The sequence below is a fragment of the Parasteatoda tepidariorum genome, chromosome 8, assembly GCF_043381705.1.
Source record: "Parasteatoda tepidariorum isolate YZ-2023 chromosome 8, CAS_Ptep_4.0, whole genome shotgun sequence".
Taxonomy (NCBI): domain Eukaryota; kingdom Metazoa; phylum Arthropoda; class Arachnida; order Araneae; family Theridiidae; genus Parasteatoda; species Parasteatoda tepidariorum.
In genome coordinates, this window is record NC_092211.1 from 11,383,967 (window position 1) to 11,404,787 (window position 20,821).

The window sequence follows — 20,821 nt, forward strand, 5'->3', positions numbered from 1 at the left end:
CCTCCAACTTATGAAGATTTTGAAAATAATTCTTTCTAGTGGTAGCGAACCAAAGTAGAAATTTTTAAAGCAAATGGATCTCTCATAAAACTTTTATCAGAACTTAAGAATCTAGCCATATGGCCTGCACTTTTATAAGTAATAGTGGACAAGTTACGCTAAAATTATTTTTTTTTAAATATTAAGACATTAATTTTGCTACCGTGTGAAAAGAACATTTCTGAAACTACGGAAATTCCGTAGCAGTTGGAGGGTATGCATATCTAACCTGGATACAAGCTGCCACACGCCGTGGCATAGACCGATAGAGCTCCCGGATGGTCTTTTGCGATATTTCCTGCCAAATTTGATTCAATTGTCGAACGAAGTCATCAACATTTCGTGCCAGATGCAATCGCCTTCCCATCATATCCCAGACATGCTCGGTGGGAGAGAGATCTGGTGATCTGGCAGGCCAAGGCAGAGTTTGACAAGCTTGCAGACAGTTCATAACAACACGTGACTTATGTGGTCTGGCATTGTCCTGCTGAAAAACCAGCCCAGGTCACTACAAAAGGAACGGTAGCAAAACAGGTCTTAGGATGTCGTCGACGTACCGCTGTGCAGTAAGTGTACCTCTAATGACGACCAAAGAGGTCAAAGGAAATTTCACCCCAGACCATAATGCCTTGTTGAGGGCCGGTGTGAAGGCAGGATCCCCCCTCTGCCCTGTGTGTCTCCAAACACGTCTTCGATGAACGATACATCCCCAGCCTGATCTGTTCAAAACATTCATGCATACGAAATTTCAACGCAATCAGATAATTGCTTCTTGGTGCGTCGATTTTTTTGTTATAGAGTGTATTTTGGGACCCCAGACTTAAAATGTCTAAAGGGTCCTATTTTTTGGGGCATACCCTGAAGTACTACGAGTACTTCGGATAAATCTAAAAAAAAAAAATACTGCTTGATCATATTATATCATTTTTGCCAGTTTTATATGCCTAGTGCAAATTCAAGATTAATTATATATATATGGAGTAGCGGTTCTANATAATTATTTTAAGAAAAGTAAAGAAAAAAAGTTCAGTCGAAGACAGAAAAAATTTCACAATATTCAACTTCCTCACTTTTTTAGTTCACTATATCCACAAAAAATAACATTATACTTGTATAGCAAGGTACGGGACCGAACATTTCGTTCACTATATCCGGGAGTTCAGTATAAACCGTGTTCACTATAGCGGGGTTTGACTGTACATTCATTTAAAGTTGTGATCATTTACTACACTATTACATTCAAAATAATCTCATTTAGTGCGACACTTTTGCTTAACTTGTTGCCTTTAACACTCAATAAGATTCACTTAAATTTGATTTTACAGTCAATTAAACAGAAATCATTCTAAAAGCAACTGCTCGCAACCATAGAGATGAAATGGAAGTAGAGTAAGTCGTCTGTTTTATTTCCCCATTTCTCTTCCAACATCATAGTCTTTTCGCTGCTACGTGTTCCCTCTTTTTCGACGAATTTGACGGGGCAGGAAGGCCCTCGCGAGAGATTTGAGATAAGTACTTATAAAAGCAATGAATGGAAATTAAAAGCTTCAGGAACATTAAGATTAGCGAAACAGTTAAATATTAGATCATTTTCCGATTAAAAAATATTTCAGAATTTCAATTTGTTAGTATGCATAAAGTATATAAAACTGTTTGCACTTTAACAAAATTGGGAATAAAAAAGAGTTTCAAAGAGTTCAAAAAACTTTCAATAAATAATATTTCGGTTTGCAGTGTATTTACCACTACAAGTCATACCTTTCATGGATGAAACCTTTTCATAGATGAAAGTTGACATTGTCGACAACAACTCTCCCCACATTGGTGACCCGGACGTGATGTGAACACGCCTACCTTGGCAAAAACGCCCACAACGATTTGAACACGCCTACTTCGATGGATGGTCCATACTGAACAATTGACTTGCTACTTGCGACATTATCTTCCTCACGCTGTTGCTTCTCAGTTTCGATCACACACAACGTAAAACGTATACACTCGACTGCTAAAAATATATATATAAAATATTCATTCCATTGTACAACCTGTACATTTTTCACATATTTTTGTATTGTCAAGTTGCTAGTTGTCACAAAATGTTTAACACCCGAAACGACTGAATATAAAGAGATATTTTACAATTTACTGAATTAAGTTAATACTTTTAATGCAATGTTAGTGTGTTGTTCGTATATTAAGTTGCTTTATAGATTTAAAAGGCAGATTTTTTATTATTAATATTTTACTATTGTTAAATAAAAATAACTGCTCGGTTATTTTTATTTAAATAATCTGATGCTTCATCTGAGTGTATGAAAAACTAAGAAAAATCATTTTACGGAAGATTGAAAACCGACGACATTGCCCACAATCGAACACATTACCAAACTAAATACTACTTTCTTCAAAAATACCTAGATTTATATTACTCCTACAGTTAGCCTGACGGCAAGGGGACTCTAACTTATGATCCGTCTACCACTGAGGATATTTTATATCAGCACTGTGATCGGCACAAGCCGGATGCGTATCGACCATCCATCGCTGGGATTCGAACCGCAAATTTTAAACATCTTTTCAACATTAATTTATTTACAACATTAATTCTGTCTTGTGACGACATTGCTCTCGGACGCCTGTCTGTACAAATTGTTTTCGATGTCATATTAACTTTTATGCTTTTCAATTAGTTTAACGGCGACGATATTGTCCTCAATGTTTTGGCCTGTGTACATCGGGAAGTAAATATTCCAATGAAGTGGTTTACAGCCGTGGGAGAGGAGGATTTCCTGGCCTCTACACATTATGTGCATATTTGTAACGAGCCTTTTTTTCGTCTTACATTTAACGCAGATTTGAATTTTACTATAGTGTTACCGTTGGCTGGGATAGCCGGGTGGGTAGGGAACGGGGCCCATGTCCAAGAGGTCTTGGGTTCGATCCCCTTTGGAAGAAGAGTCTCCGTGCAGTTAATGGTGACTGCTGCACGTTAAATCTGTCGAGGCACTGAGTCCTCCATGTTCCCAATACAAATCAATACCTCTAGGAGTACTGATCCAGGAGTTTCCTTGTCTTTTGGGTTTGTTTCACAATTACAAGTCTACGGAGTTGATCATTTGTAGTCCTAAATCCAAAATTGGATCGGCTGTTCAACGACGGTTATAAAAAATATAAAAAAAGAAAAAAGCATGTTTGAGGCAGTCAACGTTTAGTATACAAGAAAATTACAGCACCGTCTATCGGCTAATTTTAGAACTATTGTTTCCTAAAAATGACTTTTCATTGCTTTAATTATATTCAAAGAAGATAGCTAGTCATTCTTACCAGCAGTTTCTTTTTTGCAGCTTTTTGAATATGAAACTTTAATTATAATCACCGTGAATAAATTTTTTTTTCTCATTTAGAAGATTTTGCACAGAGAAGGAAGCATACTATAATTGATAAGTTGTGGAGTTTATACGACAACCTAGAGGACAGCGAATTATTTAATGGCCCTGCTTTAGTGTATGCTGTACATTGTTTTTTATTATTTTCAAGTTCTAAGTTAGCTTTATGGTAACAATTGAGTTAGCATGCATCAAAAAAGCAATTTTGAATGCTAATATGTAATCGATGTTGTTATAAAGATACTGTCTGTCTAACTTAACTCCCCTTACAGTTTCCTGGAGACCTGTCGGTGACTATGCTTACGATTTTAAACAATTTTAAATAGAAGAGTCAAGTAACAGATGATATTTTAAATTACGAAATCGAACAAAAAGAAGTCTCTGAATAAAAGTAATTTTTTTCGTAGATTTGTACTCTGGGCCTTCAATAAATAAGATCCCGATAGTTTAGGCAGAACAAGAGTCAAAAGTTTAAGACAAAACAACTATTTTTCTTTCTGTTTAAGTGTAACTTTCGACTTTAATTCTCGCAAAACGGAACAGTAAAGTAAAATTAAAGTAATTTATGTAAATAAAATTATCAATTGCGCATGGATAGTCAGTTCATAACGGTGAAATTCCGGGCATGGGTAGCTACGCAATTTTTAATTCTTATGATACACAATTCCTCTAAACCACGTTTGCGACCTCCTTACTTAATTACCTTGTATTTATTTTTTCCATCTCAGCTGTGGAATGTATGAAGTTATGCATCTTTTATTTTTCCTTTATTTATAAAAATAATTTCCTTGCGATTGAATACCATTTTAAATACACGAATATGGAACATTTTTCTCTAAATTTTATTCCGCTATGCAATAATTTGATAACCTAATTGAACTGAATTCTATTTACACAGTAAGTTTTTAAATTAAAATTCAATTCTTATAAATAAAAAGAGTCTGTAATTTCTCTTATTTGTGTAAATATTCCATAATTTAATAAAAAGAATTATCAAAAAAACCAGTTGCTCTTTTTTGAATTTAATCGTTTCTATAAGTTTTGAATAATTTATTTTAAAAATGCAATCAAACTTATTGATATTAATGCGAGTTTATTTTGAATCCAGGCTCAAAGCTCGAGAGAATCAACTTCTGGAAGACGCTTTCCTGCTTTTGATGGCACCTTCAAGGGTTCCGTTAAATCATTATCGATTCATAAAGGCTTACATCACGGACAGAATGTAAGATTTATTGTTATCTAAAATATAACTCTAGTTTTATTTGTACGGTCTCTTGTCATATTATTAGACGCACTATAAGATTCTATGTAAAATTGTAAATTATCAGGTGATGCTATACAGCTTTTTACACGACAGAAACCGGTTTGCACTTGTTTACGCTCCGGTATCAACTGGTTTTAACATTGCAATGCTATACGTTAAAAATAAATTGGTATAGGAAGTATATAAAAAAATCTCCTGAGTAAAAACCCCATTACATGTATGTTTAAATATAAAAGTATTGCCTATAAACTTGTGCGAAACATGAAATTATTAGAAAACTACAGTGCTTCTAATAAATTGATCTAATGAGTGAGGGAGATAAAATACTGCGTTTTTCAAGTGAATTAAAAAAGGAAACATATATATTTTGTTACGCCGAATATGAACAATACAGAACGCATCACACAGTTAACTACTATTACCAATAAGACTTTGCTCGACGCTTTCGAAAGTTATGCGCCATATGTCTTATGCCACTTTAAGCATTACAAAAAATAAAATTCTTTACTCCTTTTAGCTCGATTGAAAAGTATTTTTAGAATCATCATCAAATTTTTTCATCTTTTACTGCAGCTCAAATTTTTCGGATCTTATTAAAAGAGACTCGGATTAGAACTAGAACAAGTAGTTTTCACTTTTAGATCGCTTAAAAACGTTGCTTTAAAATATTTTATATATTATTTTTTTTATATTTAATTTTTTATTTTAGTCTTAGAGAGAGTCGGAAATCCAGGCCGAAGTGTTTTAACTTTTTTATTCCATTTTAAAAAACGTAGTTTTTAAATATTTTAATTTCATTTAAATATTTAATATTTGATTTTGGTCACAAATAAATAGAGAATCAAAAAATAACCAGACTGTAGTGTGTTTACCACTACAAAAATACAATTCCAATTTACTAGTATATAAGACATGGTCGATGTGACTCTCAGCACATTGGTGACCCGGACGTGATGTGAACACGCCTACTTCGATGGATGGTTCACATTGAACAGTTGACTTGATACTGGTGACTGCGACATTGTCCTCCTCACGCTGTTGCTTCTCAGTCTCGATCGCACACAACGTAAAACGTATACACTCGACTGCTAAAAGCAACACAGGAGTGACCACGACCGTAAACTTAATACAACTCTCACGATCACCACTGAAAATTACGGTGATCTTAATACAACTCTCCCGGATTTTTACAAAACAGCAATGAGTCAACTAGTAGTATCCGTTCATCAAATTCTATCACAGCTATAATTCTGGTGGGGTAGTACTGTAGTGTGTCTACCACTACAACAATACAATTCCAATTCACTAGTTTATGAGACATGTTAACTCGATTCTATGAATTGCTACCTTAACATAGGTGAAGGTTGACATGGTCAATGTGACTCTCATCGCACAGACCAAGGAGTTCTTCTTTTTAGTCCACTTTAAAAACGTCATGTTAAAATTGTAAATTTCATTTTTAAATACATAATCTTTTGTTTTAGTTCGAGCTTTTCTGGTCTTGAGAGAAGGGAACTGGAAGAAGACCAGACCGACGAGTTCTTCAATCTGATGACGGAGAGGCTGTTCTCTGTTGAGCACAAAGGCTTGTTCTGCAATCCCAGCGAAGATTCTACTTATTTGTATCCGAATCACGGAACACATTCTCATCCTCGGTGGTTTGAGTTTGCCGGAGTAGTCTTGGCCCTCACCATTGTGCACCAGCACCCTGTCAAGGTCAAGTTCCCAAAGTGCTTCTTCAACTGCTTCCTAGACAGGTAAGTCTTCAGATTTGTACCGTGAAATATATATATATATACCGAAGAGCCATTACATTATGACCACCCTGCATCTATAACAATGGGCTCTCCCAGGTTTTCATGGTTTCTCGCCCAGGAACAATGTTTTCATGGGACACATTAGGACCCATAATCCTGATAGCACAATTCCTGACGTCTGTAAGTTACTTGAACATAGTTGCAAACCAGGTTCACCCATTCATGGAGACAGTTTTCCTACGGGGGATGGTGCTTACCAACAGGATAATGCACCATGTCATAAGTGTCGAATCGTCATGGATTGGTTCGAGGACCATTCCAGTGACTTTCAAGTCATGTCTTGGTCCCCAAACTCACCTGACCTTAATCCAATAGAGCATTTGTGGTCCAACTTGGAAAACCACATTCGTGCTGCTACGCTACCCCCTCGCAATCTGAGGGAATTGCAGGACCAGTTGGTGAGCGCTTGATACCAGATACCTCAGACTACCTATCAGCACTTTGTGGAATCAATACCACTGCGGGTGCTAGCAGTTTTAAGGGCCAAAGGTGGTCCTACATGTTATTAGCAGGGTGGTCATAATGTAATGGCTCTTCGGTGTATGAGTACGGCACGTGGAGAGGAAAACCACGATAACCTCCAATGGTTAGCTTGACGGCAAGTGGACTCTAACCCGTGATCCGTCTACGGACTACTATTTTGAGTTAGAACTATGGTCGGTGCGAGACGCATGCGGAATTTGTATATACCAGCCATCGCTGGGATTCGAACCTGGTTCACCTTATTAGAAAGCGAACGTTCTTTTTTCTGAGCCACCACGGTTAATTGTTAAAAATCTAGAAAAATCGATGATAATGATTAAGAACCTAGAAAAAACTTTTGATGGTATGACGCCACATTGAAGCGATTTACATGAAATGTGGAGAGATTTTATGATTGCCTTGATGTGTGTCAAGCATTATATACATATTGAAACGCATTAAATGTTACAAAAAACTTCTCTAAATATTTAGATTTTTTTAAAAAAAATTTCATCATTTTTTTGATGGCAAATTACAAAAAAATAGGGCTTCTCCCAAGTATTTACCCATGTTTCACCAAGAACAAAATATCTAGGGCCCTCCTCATAGTGAGTTACATAAACGTGTGTCAGCAGAACAAGAAACTTAAATATTCTATCAAACGAGGAATTATTTCCGGCAGAATCGAATGAGACGGAACCAATGAAACTAATAATTTGGAAACTATTATGGGTTAAAGAAGAACACAATTTTAGACGTGGATCTATTGACATAGGTGTTTAGACAAGGGAATTTTTCCACGGAATAGAATGCAATTAAATACTATATAGAACTAATAATTTTGAAGTTATAAATATTTTAGGGTAAGAAAGATAATATTTTTGAGTTATAATTTTACTCACTTTTACCCTGCTAAGGAAATCCCTCCCCCCCCCCCAAATAAAGCGAGTTATTGCCATGTATAAAATTTTTGATGCGTTATAATTTTTCAGGGTGCGTAGCGTTTTTAAAAAGTGCTTGTTTTCGTTTTTTAAAAGCCTTTACAGGTGAGCCAGGGATGTGATTCTTTCGCGGATCCGCGGATTTCCGCTTTTTTTCAGATTTTTCCATTTTTTCCGCTAATTTCAGCGGAAAATATTTTTTGCACAAATTAAAATATTTTATGAGGAATTTAATTTTCCGCGGAGCAAAAGTATTGAAGTCCTCATTCCTCCCTCTGAAGTTTCTCTCTAAGTTCAATGTCGTGATTCGTTTTTGCGGTTGTAATATCAAACATTGATTTTCGTATTTATACGTGCTTTAAAAATTAGACATTGGGATTCGTATTCGCGCGATTTAAAAATTATGCATCGTGATTCGTATTTACGTGATCTAAAAATTACGCATCATGATTTGTATTTTCGCATTTTTTAAATACTATATAGAGTTTCATATTCATGTGATTTAAAAGCCTCATATCGGGATTTATATTCTCTCAATTTAAAATCATGCATGTGATTCATATTCATATATTCATACGATTTTAAAATTAATCATCAGGATTTATAATCACATGGTATACAAGTTTAAAAATCGCACTTTTTTGTATCTCTCTCTCTCTCTCTCTCTCTCTCTCTCTCTATATATATATATATATANTAGCTATATATATATATATATATATATATCTGACTTCTCTCATCTCTGCAGGTGCTTTTTTCATTGGGTGTGCTTAATTTTCCCCTTTTCTAAATGAGATCTTTCCTTCGCTATGTTGATTTTCGCTTCGAATAATGCAAAAAGACACAGTTCACGTTGTTCTATTCAACGTTTTCACAATTAATTCAACCCCAATCTATTTCGGCTTATAGTCAGTCCGTAGCGTATGAAAACGCAATTCGTTTTACGTGATTCAAAGTTTCACGTTATTTGGTAGGCTTTTGGCAAAAGGTTGTTTTTTTTTGACATGACGGTTAAAACAAGATAAAACCGCTAATTGTCAAAAACTTTCCTACTCCGCTTAATTATGAAATTTTTTAAGGTGCTTAAAAATATTTTTTGAGTACTTAAAATGTGCTTATTTTCTTTCTTTCTTTTTTTTTTTTTTTNTTTTTTTTTTTTTTTTTTTTTTTTTTTTTTTTTTTTTTTTTTTTTTTTTGAATAATTTCGCTACACACCCTGTTTTTGCTGTGTTAATATAACGTTAATGAAATCTCCCTCTCCCGGAAACAGAGAAAATTATTGTCAAATTGGAAAGTTTTGATATTTTAAAATTTTACTGTATCCCCCTAACTAATCCACCTAAACACAGCAAATTATCGCCGAATATGAAAATTTTAAACTTTATCATTTTGCTATAGATTAGTTATTAAAGGGTTAAAAAACTTTTACTCGAGACCAAGAAAAATATCACCAAACATTAAAACAGACTTAATTTACATTTTATTAGTTCTTCTAGATCTAGAAAAATTTGATCTACAAGAAATTAGTATGGATAAAAAAAATGACATCATAGATCGTAAATTTTAAACTTTATAATTTTGCTATAGAATAGTTAACCGTTTCCCTCCCTTACCAATTTTTTTGATAAAAAAAAAAATTCAAAAAATCAACATATTTTTTTTATTTGATTAATAAATACAAAGATCTAAAACAAAACATAATACACAAGTTTTAATTTTTTTTATGTGTAAAAATTATTTAATTTGCCATCAGTTTACTACCTCAAATTATCTCGGGCAAATGAAAAAAGTTAAATATTAGTCTTTGTATTGCTTCACATCTTCATAATGTGAAAAATCATCTGCATTACTTTCACTTTCGTTCATGGACGCCATTTTGTTTACTATTTTTTCTGTGTAAATTCATCGACCATCGTATATACAATTGTACAAAACACGTCTACAGTTCGACAAATAGCAAAACTCCCAAACAATTGTTGGCAAACTTCCAATCACAGCAGATTATTATTATTTTTTGCTTTGCTTCCGGTCGAATAAAAACGTGATAAAACAAAACGTATTGACGAATTCTGCTATGTCCGAGTTTACTCGGGATAATAAATATTTGCAATATATACATACCCGAGTTAACTCGGGATAATAAATATTTGCAATATATACATACCCGTGTTATCTCGGGATAATAAATATTTGCAATACATACATACCCGTGTTATCTCGGGATAATAAATATTTGCAATAAATACATACCCGAGTTATCTCGGGATAATAAATATTTGTAATACATACATACCCGAGTTATCTCGGGATAATAAATATTTGCAATATATACATATCGGAGTTAACTCGGGATAGTCAGGGAAGCGGTAAATAAAGTGTTAAAGAACTTTTGCACCAGAGAATTTGCACCTAAAGAGCTTTTGCACCTCAAACATTAAAACAGACTTAATTTACATTTTATTAGTTTATCGAGTATTAATGAAGTTTCACTCGAAAATTATCGCCAAATACAGAAACTTCAACATGTTAAAATCTTACTAAATGTTAAATATAGAAGAAATTGCTATGTTCTGTAATCTTCGCTGTTATTTTTAGTTTTTCTTTCCCATAACAGGCCGCTATGCCTTGAAGATCTAGAAGAAATTGATCCTTTGTTCTACCAGAAATTAGTATGGATAAAAGAAAATGATATCTCAGATCGTAAGATGTCGTTCACGGTGAAGGATTCTCTGGGTGGTGAATCAATGGAGTATGGTTTGCAGAAAGGAACATTAGTGACGGAAGAGAATAAGTTCTGGTATATTGAACGGTGCTTGAAGTGGATACTGGTCGAAAAATGCCTAGATGAATTGAAGCACATTAGAAGAGGATTCATATCAGTAAGTAACATTTCCGGAATTTTTTCGAATAGCATTGTTTCCCGATAGGTATGTTACAAGTTTCTAGAATTATCTCTGCATGAAAGCACAATGCGCTGAACCATTTTATTACCTAGATCAGTGTTCCCCATCCTTTTTATCACCTCAGACCTGTCAACGTTTGATAATTTTACAATGTCACGCTGGGGGGACGGACGTTGATTGTTTATATTTTAGATTATTTTGATTTATTAATTTTAATTTAATTGTATTTAAACATGCCTCCAAAATAAAATACAGTTACACCAAAAAATAAATATAAAGTGATTTAAAATTTTAACTTACTGGAACGTTAAATCAATGAGTCACGATCGAGAGAGAAGACTTCATTAGTTCCATTGTAAATTTCGAGCCGCGCTTTCGTGTTTCATTTATGATATTTACAGTTATGATGATTGATTTTTTTTTATTAATTTTAATTGTAAGACAAAATTGTTTCGGAGGTTTTCTTTTCTTTTTTTTTAACTTTTTAAAATATTAAAAAATTTATGTCACTGTCTTCGGGGGTCCCCTTTTTTTAATACGTTCACGCCGGGGTGACCCACCGGTGGGTCACGATAGATTGTCTCATTTTGGCAGCGCACCGGAGTAAAAACTGGTAACAAATAAATTTCATTTTTTAGTTTTTTTCCGGGAATAATAAAAAACCATAACTACGAATTGTTTTTAACGGATGCAATTTTTATATTGAATTGCTTCTTCGCCGTGATAAATTTTCTTACAATGAATTGTTATTGTTGAGAATAGATTAACTCCTCCCGAATATTATCTAATATTGAAATAGTTCTTCTACCAGTATTTTCTCTTTTCCCGTACCAGTATTTTCACTTTTCTCGGCGTGAACGTGTTAAATAAATAGAGTTTTAATGAAGCACAAATATTTTTAATTTGGGGTGTAAACTTAGGAATTTAAATTCAGTTTGAGTGAAATGTGTGGCCCGGTACCATAGTTCCATCAAAAAGTCCTCGACAAAGGCAAATTTCTCCCAATACTTGACCCAGGAGTTTCCTAGTCTTCTGGATTGAGTTCAAAATTACACGGCTACGGAGTTGAACATTAGTAGTCGTAAACCCGAAAATTGGGTAGGTTGTTCAACGACGGTTATAAAAAATAATTGTTGAGCTAAGTCCTGAATTTCAGAGTCTGGATGGCTAAATGCATTACAAATGTAACACATAAGGCGACGTTTGCGTATACTCAGAACTCTTAAGTTAGAACTGAATTTTAAAACGCTGAATTCCTACTACGTAAATTTCCACTGCTGTTACGAAACCTATATCACCCGTGGCAACTTTGTAAAAACAGCTGCTGACTTCACTTTTAAAGTCTTAAAAATGACTAATTAAATAATATGTGCCAAGTGATAACATGCAACCTGATTTTTCAGAATTCATTTGTTTATTCTTTAACAAATAAACGGAATCAAATCTGTCTATTTTTTTTTAAACATGATGACACTTTTACTGAAAAGCGTGTTTCAGTCTAAATGTCCATTTACTGAAACACGCATTTTAAGCTGTGTCCATTTTCTTAAACATGCATTTTGAGCAGTGTCCATTTTTCTAAACAAGTATTTTTGATACCGTCTAGATACGCCTGTGTATACCCTAGCAGAAAAATAACTTGGGCGCTCACTGGGCCAATACTCATGAATATTGGCTCAGTAAGGGTTCAAAGGACCTTTATTTTTCCGATATTGGTCCTGTATAGAAATTACCTATTCCCTCGATATTTTACAGTCACTTTACAACCAATATATCGGTCCTATATAGAATTATAAGATGCACCCGACATTTTATAGCCATTATTTAGCCAATATAGGTTTTACGCTGCTCAATGTAGGCCCTATATAGGCCATTCTAGGACCAATATTGCAAAATATTGACATCTCAATATTGATCCCCCGATGCATGTTCTTATAGAACGCATATAGGAGCCAATTTTGCACCCATATAGGAGACAATTTTGCACCCAAATAGGAGCTAATTTTGAACTCATATAGGAGCCAATTTTGGACCCATATAGGAGCCAATTTTGGACCCATGGAGGAAACAATTTTGAACACAACTGGGGTCAAGGTAGAATTGTTTCTAGGGTGGAGTCGAAACCGAAAGAGGGTCTACAAACGGTCAAAGTGGTTTATGCTGTCCAAACGCTAGCGGACGGCATAGTGCTAATATATAGACTAAATTCTTCAAAGAAGGAGCTTATTTGTAGGGTATATTAAGTAACTATTGAAAAATACAGTTTTTTTCAATTAATATCCTTTTACAATGGACCGTAAAAATTAAACTGATCCAATTAAAAACTACCGATCAAATTTAATTTTCATTCTATATTTCATAATTTGAATGGAAGGTAATATGCTGCAAATTAAATACTTTGTACAGTTCAAATGTTTATATTTTGCTTATGTGATTCATGATGAATTGAATTCAATATCTTCGAAAGGGAAAGATGCTTTAAATTAATAACAGTTACTTAGATAATTACTTTGTAAAGTAGAGTTACTTAGATTGTGATAAAAACTGGCACTCTATGCACTTCCTTACATCCGTTCTTAAATTTTATAGGAAAATAAGTAAACTAACAGTTTCACTTTTCGAGCTTTACGTATTCCAATTTTAATTCTTAGGAACATACTTTCTTTTTTATGGTATCAGGTGTTGGATCCAAGCTATTTATCTGATTTTACCGATGAAGAATTGCAACGACTTTGCATGAAGTCATTACATGAGCTCGCCAGTATAGAGGATGTTCGCCAGGCCAGAGGATCGGCCAGTGCATTGGTCAAAAGACGTTCATTTTGATAATAACAAAATATCTTGATGGTCGAAACATTTATTTTTGTTTTCGTTTGTATTTCCCACATTAAATTGCTTTTAAAGCTACATTGGTGTAATTACATATTTTTTTTTGTATTACATAGCCAAAATCACGCGAAAACAACGAACACTCAGTTTATTTACTTGTGAGAGCAATAAATTGTTTTATTCTTCCTTTTATTCTTATTTATTTAAAATTTATTTTTTACTCTATTTCTAAACTACGCCAATATATATATATATATATATATATATATATATATAAATATATATATATATATATATATATATATATATATATATATATATATATATATATATATATATATATATATATATATATATATATATATATATATATATATATATATATATATATATATATATATATATATATATATATATATATATATATATATATATATATATATATATATATATATATATATATATATATATATATATATATATATATATATATATATATATATATATATATATATATATATATATATATATATATATATATATATATATATATATATATATATATATATATATATATATATATATATATATATATATATATATATATATATATATATATATATATATATATATATATATATATATATATATATATATATATATATATATATATATATATATATATATATATATATATATATATATATATATATATATATATATATATATATATATATATATATATATATATATATATATATATATATATATATATATATATATATATATATATATATATATATATATATATATATATATATATATATATATATATATATATATATATATATATATATATATATATATATATATATATATATATATATATATATATATATATATATATATATATATATATATATATATATATATATATATATATATATATATATATATATATATATATATATATATATATATATATATATATATATATATATATATATATATATATATATATATATATATATATATATATATATATATATATATATATATATATATATATATATATATATATATATATATATATATATATATATATATATATATATATATATATATATATATATATATATATATATATATATATATATATATATATATATATATATATATATATATATATATATATATATATATATATATATATATATATATATATATATATATATATATATATATATATATATATATATATATATATATATATATATATATATATATATATATATATATATATATATATATATATATATATATATATATATATATATATATATATATATATATATATATATATATATATATATATATATATATATATATATATATATATATATATATATATATATATATATATATATATATATATATATATATATATATATATATATATATATATATATATATATATATATATATATATATATATATATATATATATATATATATATATATATATATATATATATATATATATATATATATATATATATATATATATATATATATATATATATATATATATATATATATATATATATATATATATATATATATATATATATATATATATATATATATATATATATATATATATATATATATATATATATATATATATATATATATATATATATATATATATATATATATATATATATATATATATATATATATATATATATATATATATATATATATATATATATATATATATATATATATATATATATATATATATATATATATATATATATATATATATATATATATATATATATATATATATATATATATATATATATATATATATATATATATATATATATATATATATATATATATATATATATATATATATATATATATATATATATATATATATATATATATATATATATATATATATATATATATATATATATATATATATATATATATATATATATATATATATATATATATATATATATATATATATATATATATATATATATATATATATATATATATATATATATATATATATATATATATATATATATATATATATATATATATATATATATATATATATATATATATATATATATATATATATATATATATATATATATATATATATATATATATATATATATATATATATATATATATATATATATATATATATATATATATATATATATATATATATATATATATATATATATATATATATATATATATATATATATATATATATATATATATATATATATATATATATATATATATATATATATATATATATATATATATATATNTGACAAAAAACGCACTTGTTGCTTAAGTTTTGCACACCAGTGTATGTATATATATATATATATATTAAGAGGCTGCTCAAATATTGCGTAAGCACCTAAAGTGAGTAGGGTTTGTAATTTTCTTTCTTTCTTTTTTTAAAACAAAAATGGGGTATGTTCAAGGGTTACGTAAGAGATTAAAATACCTTTTATTTTCAAAATTTTCTTAAAAACAAAAAAAAAAAAAATATTAACACACAAATTAAAAGTGAGGAACTCTTAAAATTTTACACGTGATACACGTTGGATTACACATGAAAAATTACACGTGTTGAACTCGCGGAAAGAAAAATTGGAAAAAAATGTCTGCCTAGAGTTTCAGATGTCAATAGTTTTGAATACAAATGGAAAACAAAGTTTTTTTTAAAAAAAAAAGTCCTATACCAATAAATCACAGCGTGCGTATTATTCGAATAACATAATTGTTATCAAGTCTTACGATCAATTACTATCAAATCAAATTAATAGATCTCATAAAGAATACTATGTTGTCAGCTCAAATACTACACCGCCAGAAAGATTACAATGACGTCAAGGCCTATAACAAGAGCAATAGTACAGCAATATAGCACTTCAACACACTGTAAATCTTAGGTTACTCGAAGAAATAATATTGAATGAAGGAGTAAATATTTTCTGAATATTTGGCTCGTCCGTGATACCGCCAAGTAGTTAACGTTGCCTATATAATAAAACATTGAATCGTTCTAACGTCTTGCAAACTAATGTTAAAATGGATTTGAAATGTTAAAACTTTTTATTTCATTCTATTGTTACATTTTAGCATATAAATTATTCATTAGTCTACCATTGGAGATTTTAAAATAATTTTAAATAGACAATATTTTTTACAGGTTTTTATAGTTCTCTATAAAATTTAAAATATTATACTATAATTAAATAAAATTATAATTAAATAAAAATATAATTAAATATAAATATTATACCCAGTCCAAGAATACTTCCCAAAGAACTTTGTTTACTAATGATAACCAGATTTTTATATTACAATTACAAATTATCGAGGAAAAAAATCAAAAATGTTTTATTGTGTTAACACTTACTTGGTTCCACATATTTAGTTCCGATTCTAGTAGGATAATATTTAAATCAGATCCTTTTGTTCGTTTATCTTTGCAACTTTAACCCTTAACTGCCTTTTGCAATTTTTATTTAATTTTTGTTAGTTAAAAAACACGTTATAATATTTTTCAACCTAGGATATTATTTAGCAATTTAACGAAAAATCTATTTCTAATATTACTTTAGAACTTTAAATAGTGCTTTGGTATTTATTGTTTTAATTTCATACGTTGAATAAACACATTTTTACATAAAATTTATAAAAGAATTAAATTTTAGTTTAATTTATTAAAGAATTAAATTTTTAATTTATTAAAAAAATAAATTATTGTTTAATAATTTTAGATCAGTTTCTTAATCATAATCATAAAATCTTAAAAATATCTCAATGATAAAATGTTGAATAATTGGCAATATTATTTATTACTTAATAATTAAGCAAAAGAAAACGCCACTTAAAAGAAAGCCTTAAGTCTCATATTTTGATAATAATCAGAATTAAAAAACATAACAATAATAGAAAATAATTGTAACATATGATGGTTAATAATTACTGGTAAATTTGTTTAAAAAAAGGTTAAATAAATAGGTTTTTTTTAAATATCATAAAAAAATTTTATTAGTTGTATGTATACTGATGTCAGACAAATATTTGTTCATATTGTCATTGATTCAATATGTCATGATCATGATGTCAATATTTGTCAACGCTTTCTTTTTGTACAATAAAAAAGAACGATCATCTTTTCATGATATATAAAGATACTAACAAATTTTAATTCTTTAATAAAAATATTTTTTTTTCGTTCAGCAAATGCTTTCAAAAATTAAACTAATAGTTTTTAATTTTTATTATTTTTTGAAAACATTCATTATTTGAATTCATTTTTTTAAAATTTTAGAAAAAAAACTTAAACATTTATCTAAAACTTAAGTGTTTCAAAGTTGATTCAGTTATTTCTTATAATATTGAAGACATATTGTTTTAATGTATGGAAAAGAAACATGTAGAAAAATTATCATGAAGAAAAAAAAAAGAGTTCAAAACTTTACAATCAGGTTGAGTTGACTACAAACATTTTGCGCTTGCGATTAAAAATAAATAAATGTTTCACCAACTGAAATAAAACCATTATTTTTTTAAAATTTATAAAAAAAAATTTAAAAAGAATCGTAGATATCTTTAACAGAAAACTTGTACACTTTGAAACACTTTTCTACTTTAACATACAAGAAATTCATTCATTAAACATACTTATATTTAAGAAAAAATACTAAAATTTGATCTTACTTGTGGTGAGCTGAAAAATGCGCTGAGAATCCAAATAAAAATAATTCCATTTCGAATATAGTTCTTTGATCGAGCTCTGCTCATCGGAAAACGAACGGCACTCAATCGGTCAAATCCGATTAGCACCAACACATACGTAGATAAGTACAGTGAGAACATTTGCATGAATTTTACGAACTTGCACAGGAAGTTTCCACCATACCATTGCACCGTTATCTTCCAAATTGCGTCGGCTAACAAGCAGAAAGTGGCTACTAAAATGTCAGCAATGGCCAATTGAACCAATAATGTATACACCGTAGACGTCGCCTGTCGCCTGGTGATTACAATGGACGATAATGTTGCTATATTTCCAACCAAAGCAAACCCAGCAATTAAGGTTAAAATAACAACCTTAATCAGGGTTTTTTGTTCGAAAACTGGAGCATGTTCTAGAATGTCCTCGCAAGTTTGATTCTGATACGTACAGTTTTGGTCAGTGGCCTCACTCGAGTCCACAGTAACAAAGTATTCCTCGCCAGGTAAAGGTATTTGTGGACTAAACAGTCCTTCTAAATAATCGTTTTCATTACTTTCACTAATTGATTTAAAAAAATCGTGTTCATTTTTTTCAGCAGACGATTTAACTTTGGCTAAGCGTTTAGAAAAGTTATCGCTTTCAATATTTTCAGCAGACGATTTAACATTGGATAATGTTTTCGTAAAATAATCCTTTTCATTATTTTGAGCAGACAATTTAATATTGACTAAATTTATTTCAAATTTCAGCTTGTTTGAAGAGTGCTGTGGTCGTGGAACATCTATCGAAGACAAGGTAACTACAATGGATTTTGCTACAATTTCATTACTAATATCTAAAGTTTGTACTTTCTTGATGCCCAAGTTTACGTTAGAAAGATTTTTAGCAAAAATACTGTTTGTTAAAGTAGGATTTTTTTCATTAAAAGCATGCAATGTTCCAATGGTTACATTAGGATGATCCGCATTTATTTGAATTAATAAGTTTATTATGATGACGATGAGTACTGTGTGCATATTTAAAATTCAAAGTAAAGTGCTAGTTTTTTCAACAACAGTTGAGTGCTATCTGACACTCTAAAATCCATATAAACAGCAAAGTTATTTTTAAAAATATTTTTTCCATTAACATAAACAACACAAATCTAAATCGTTAATATCTTGCTGAGGCTAAATTGCATAAATAATAATTTATACATAAATAAAAAACAATTAAATACCAAGTTTTAAAAATATCAATAAATTTTTGCCTTATTTTATTTTTTCAAATTGTTATTTATTATAAATAAAAAATTGTTTAAAAAGGCCTCTCACAAAGTTTTCAGAGATCCGAAATTTTTTTCCTAAATTTATTTTAGATTTCACTTTGCTTACTTATTTAAACAAACTTATTAAAGTTCTTATTCAGAAATAGTATCGAAAATAATAAAATTATACAAATCAATGATAGCTTTGTTTAACTAACTAAATGACAGTAATTTTTTATAAATTCAAAAACTCCTAATTAAAATTGGAAACTAAGTCCCTGTTTATCAATTGCAAGCCGTCGAAAAATTTAGAAAAATATGCAGTAATTTCCGACTATGTGCAGTTAAGTTATAAGTGCCTGATAGTCCGGAAGAAGTTCCTACTGGCTGTGTCCGGCCAGAGGAAGATGTGCAGCCGATGCTTTGTGTGAGAGAGTGATTTGAAACACCGCGATTTCATTGGGTTTCAACTACGCCTCCAACTTTCAGAAACAGCGACCTCTAGGAAATATTTCTCCGTTATTCACGGAGGAGTTGAATGAAGTTTAGACATTATTGACAAACTATAAATTGATGTAGCTCCTATGGAACTTTTTTCTTTTAAAAAACTGTAATTTACATTAGAGAGAAATTAATTGTTGTAAAAGCTGATCCAACAATAACACTTTATTTTTACACACATGTGAAATTTTTTGAAAACAAATGTATTAAATGACAAGAAAATAGTCGTTTATGTAATTTTTACGATATGGAAGTTATGCTGCACTATAGAAGTCAGAAAGAGAAAGGGGGGGGGGAGTATAATCGAGAGAAAAAAAAAGTTTTTTTTCTAATTATGGAAATCATTCATCTTTCCTTTAAACTTCATCATCTCTTCAGATGTATTGATTTTAGAATAATCTAATCCCTCGTTTGGTCCTATTAACCAATTTAAGTCGTGATGACGTGATTCATTCTTTACGACACACGTATCATAATTATATGAGAGAAACTCCAGTATCCCATGAACCATATGACACCAATTTGGAATGTTTTAATTCAATTTTTAATTTTCGCTAGATGGCGGTTGAAATCTACAATAAATTTCGAATAATGTCTTACAGGCGTGAACTTCCAATATGCGCTCTCAG

At 29.0% G+C, this 20,821-nt stretch overlaps 2 protein-coding genes across 2 annotated transcripts in view; one reads left to right on the forward strand and one right to left on the reverse strand.

Moving 5' to 3' along the window:
* Positions 1-13,721, forward strand: part of LOC107453925 (uncharacterized) — a gene marked incomplete in the record, with an annotated part of 32,283 nt that extends 18,562 nt beyond the window's left edge. Inside the window, 5 exon segments of the mRNA XM_043048887.2 lie at positions 3,517-3,543; positions 4,534-4,647; positions 6,174-6,446; positions 10,524-10,788; positions 13,492-13,721. Of these exon segments, the coding sequence (XP_042904821.2) occupies positions 3,517-3,543; positions 4,534-4,647; positions 6,174-6,446; positions 10,524-10,788; positions 13,492-13,638 (826 nt within the window).
* The window catches only part of LOC107453924 (gonadotropin-releasing hormone receptor-like), a 182,323-nt gene extending 162,062 nt beyond the window's left edge, over positions 1-20,261 (reverse strand). The window contains exon 1 of the mRNA XM_043048890.2: positions 18,427-20,261. Within this exon, the coding sequence (XP_042904824.2) occupies positions 18,427-19,461 (1,035 nt within the window). The 5' untranslated portion in view covers positions 19,462-20,261. The remainder of the gene's footprint in view (positions 1-18,426) is intronic.
* Positions 20,262-20,821: the final 560 nt, after the last annotated feature.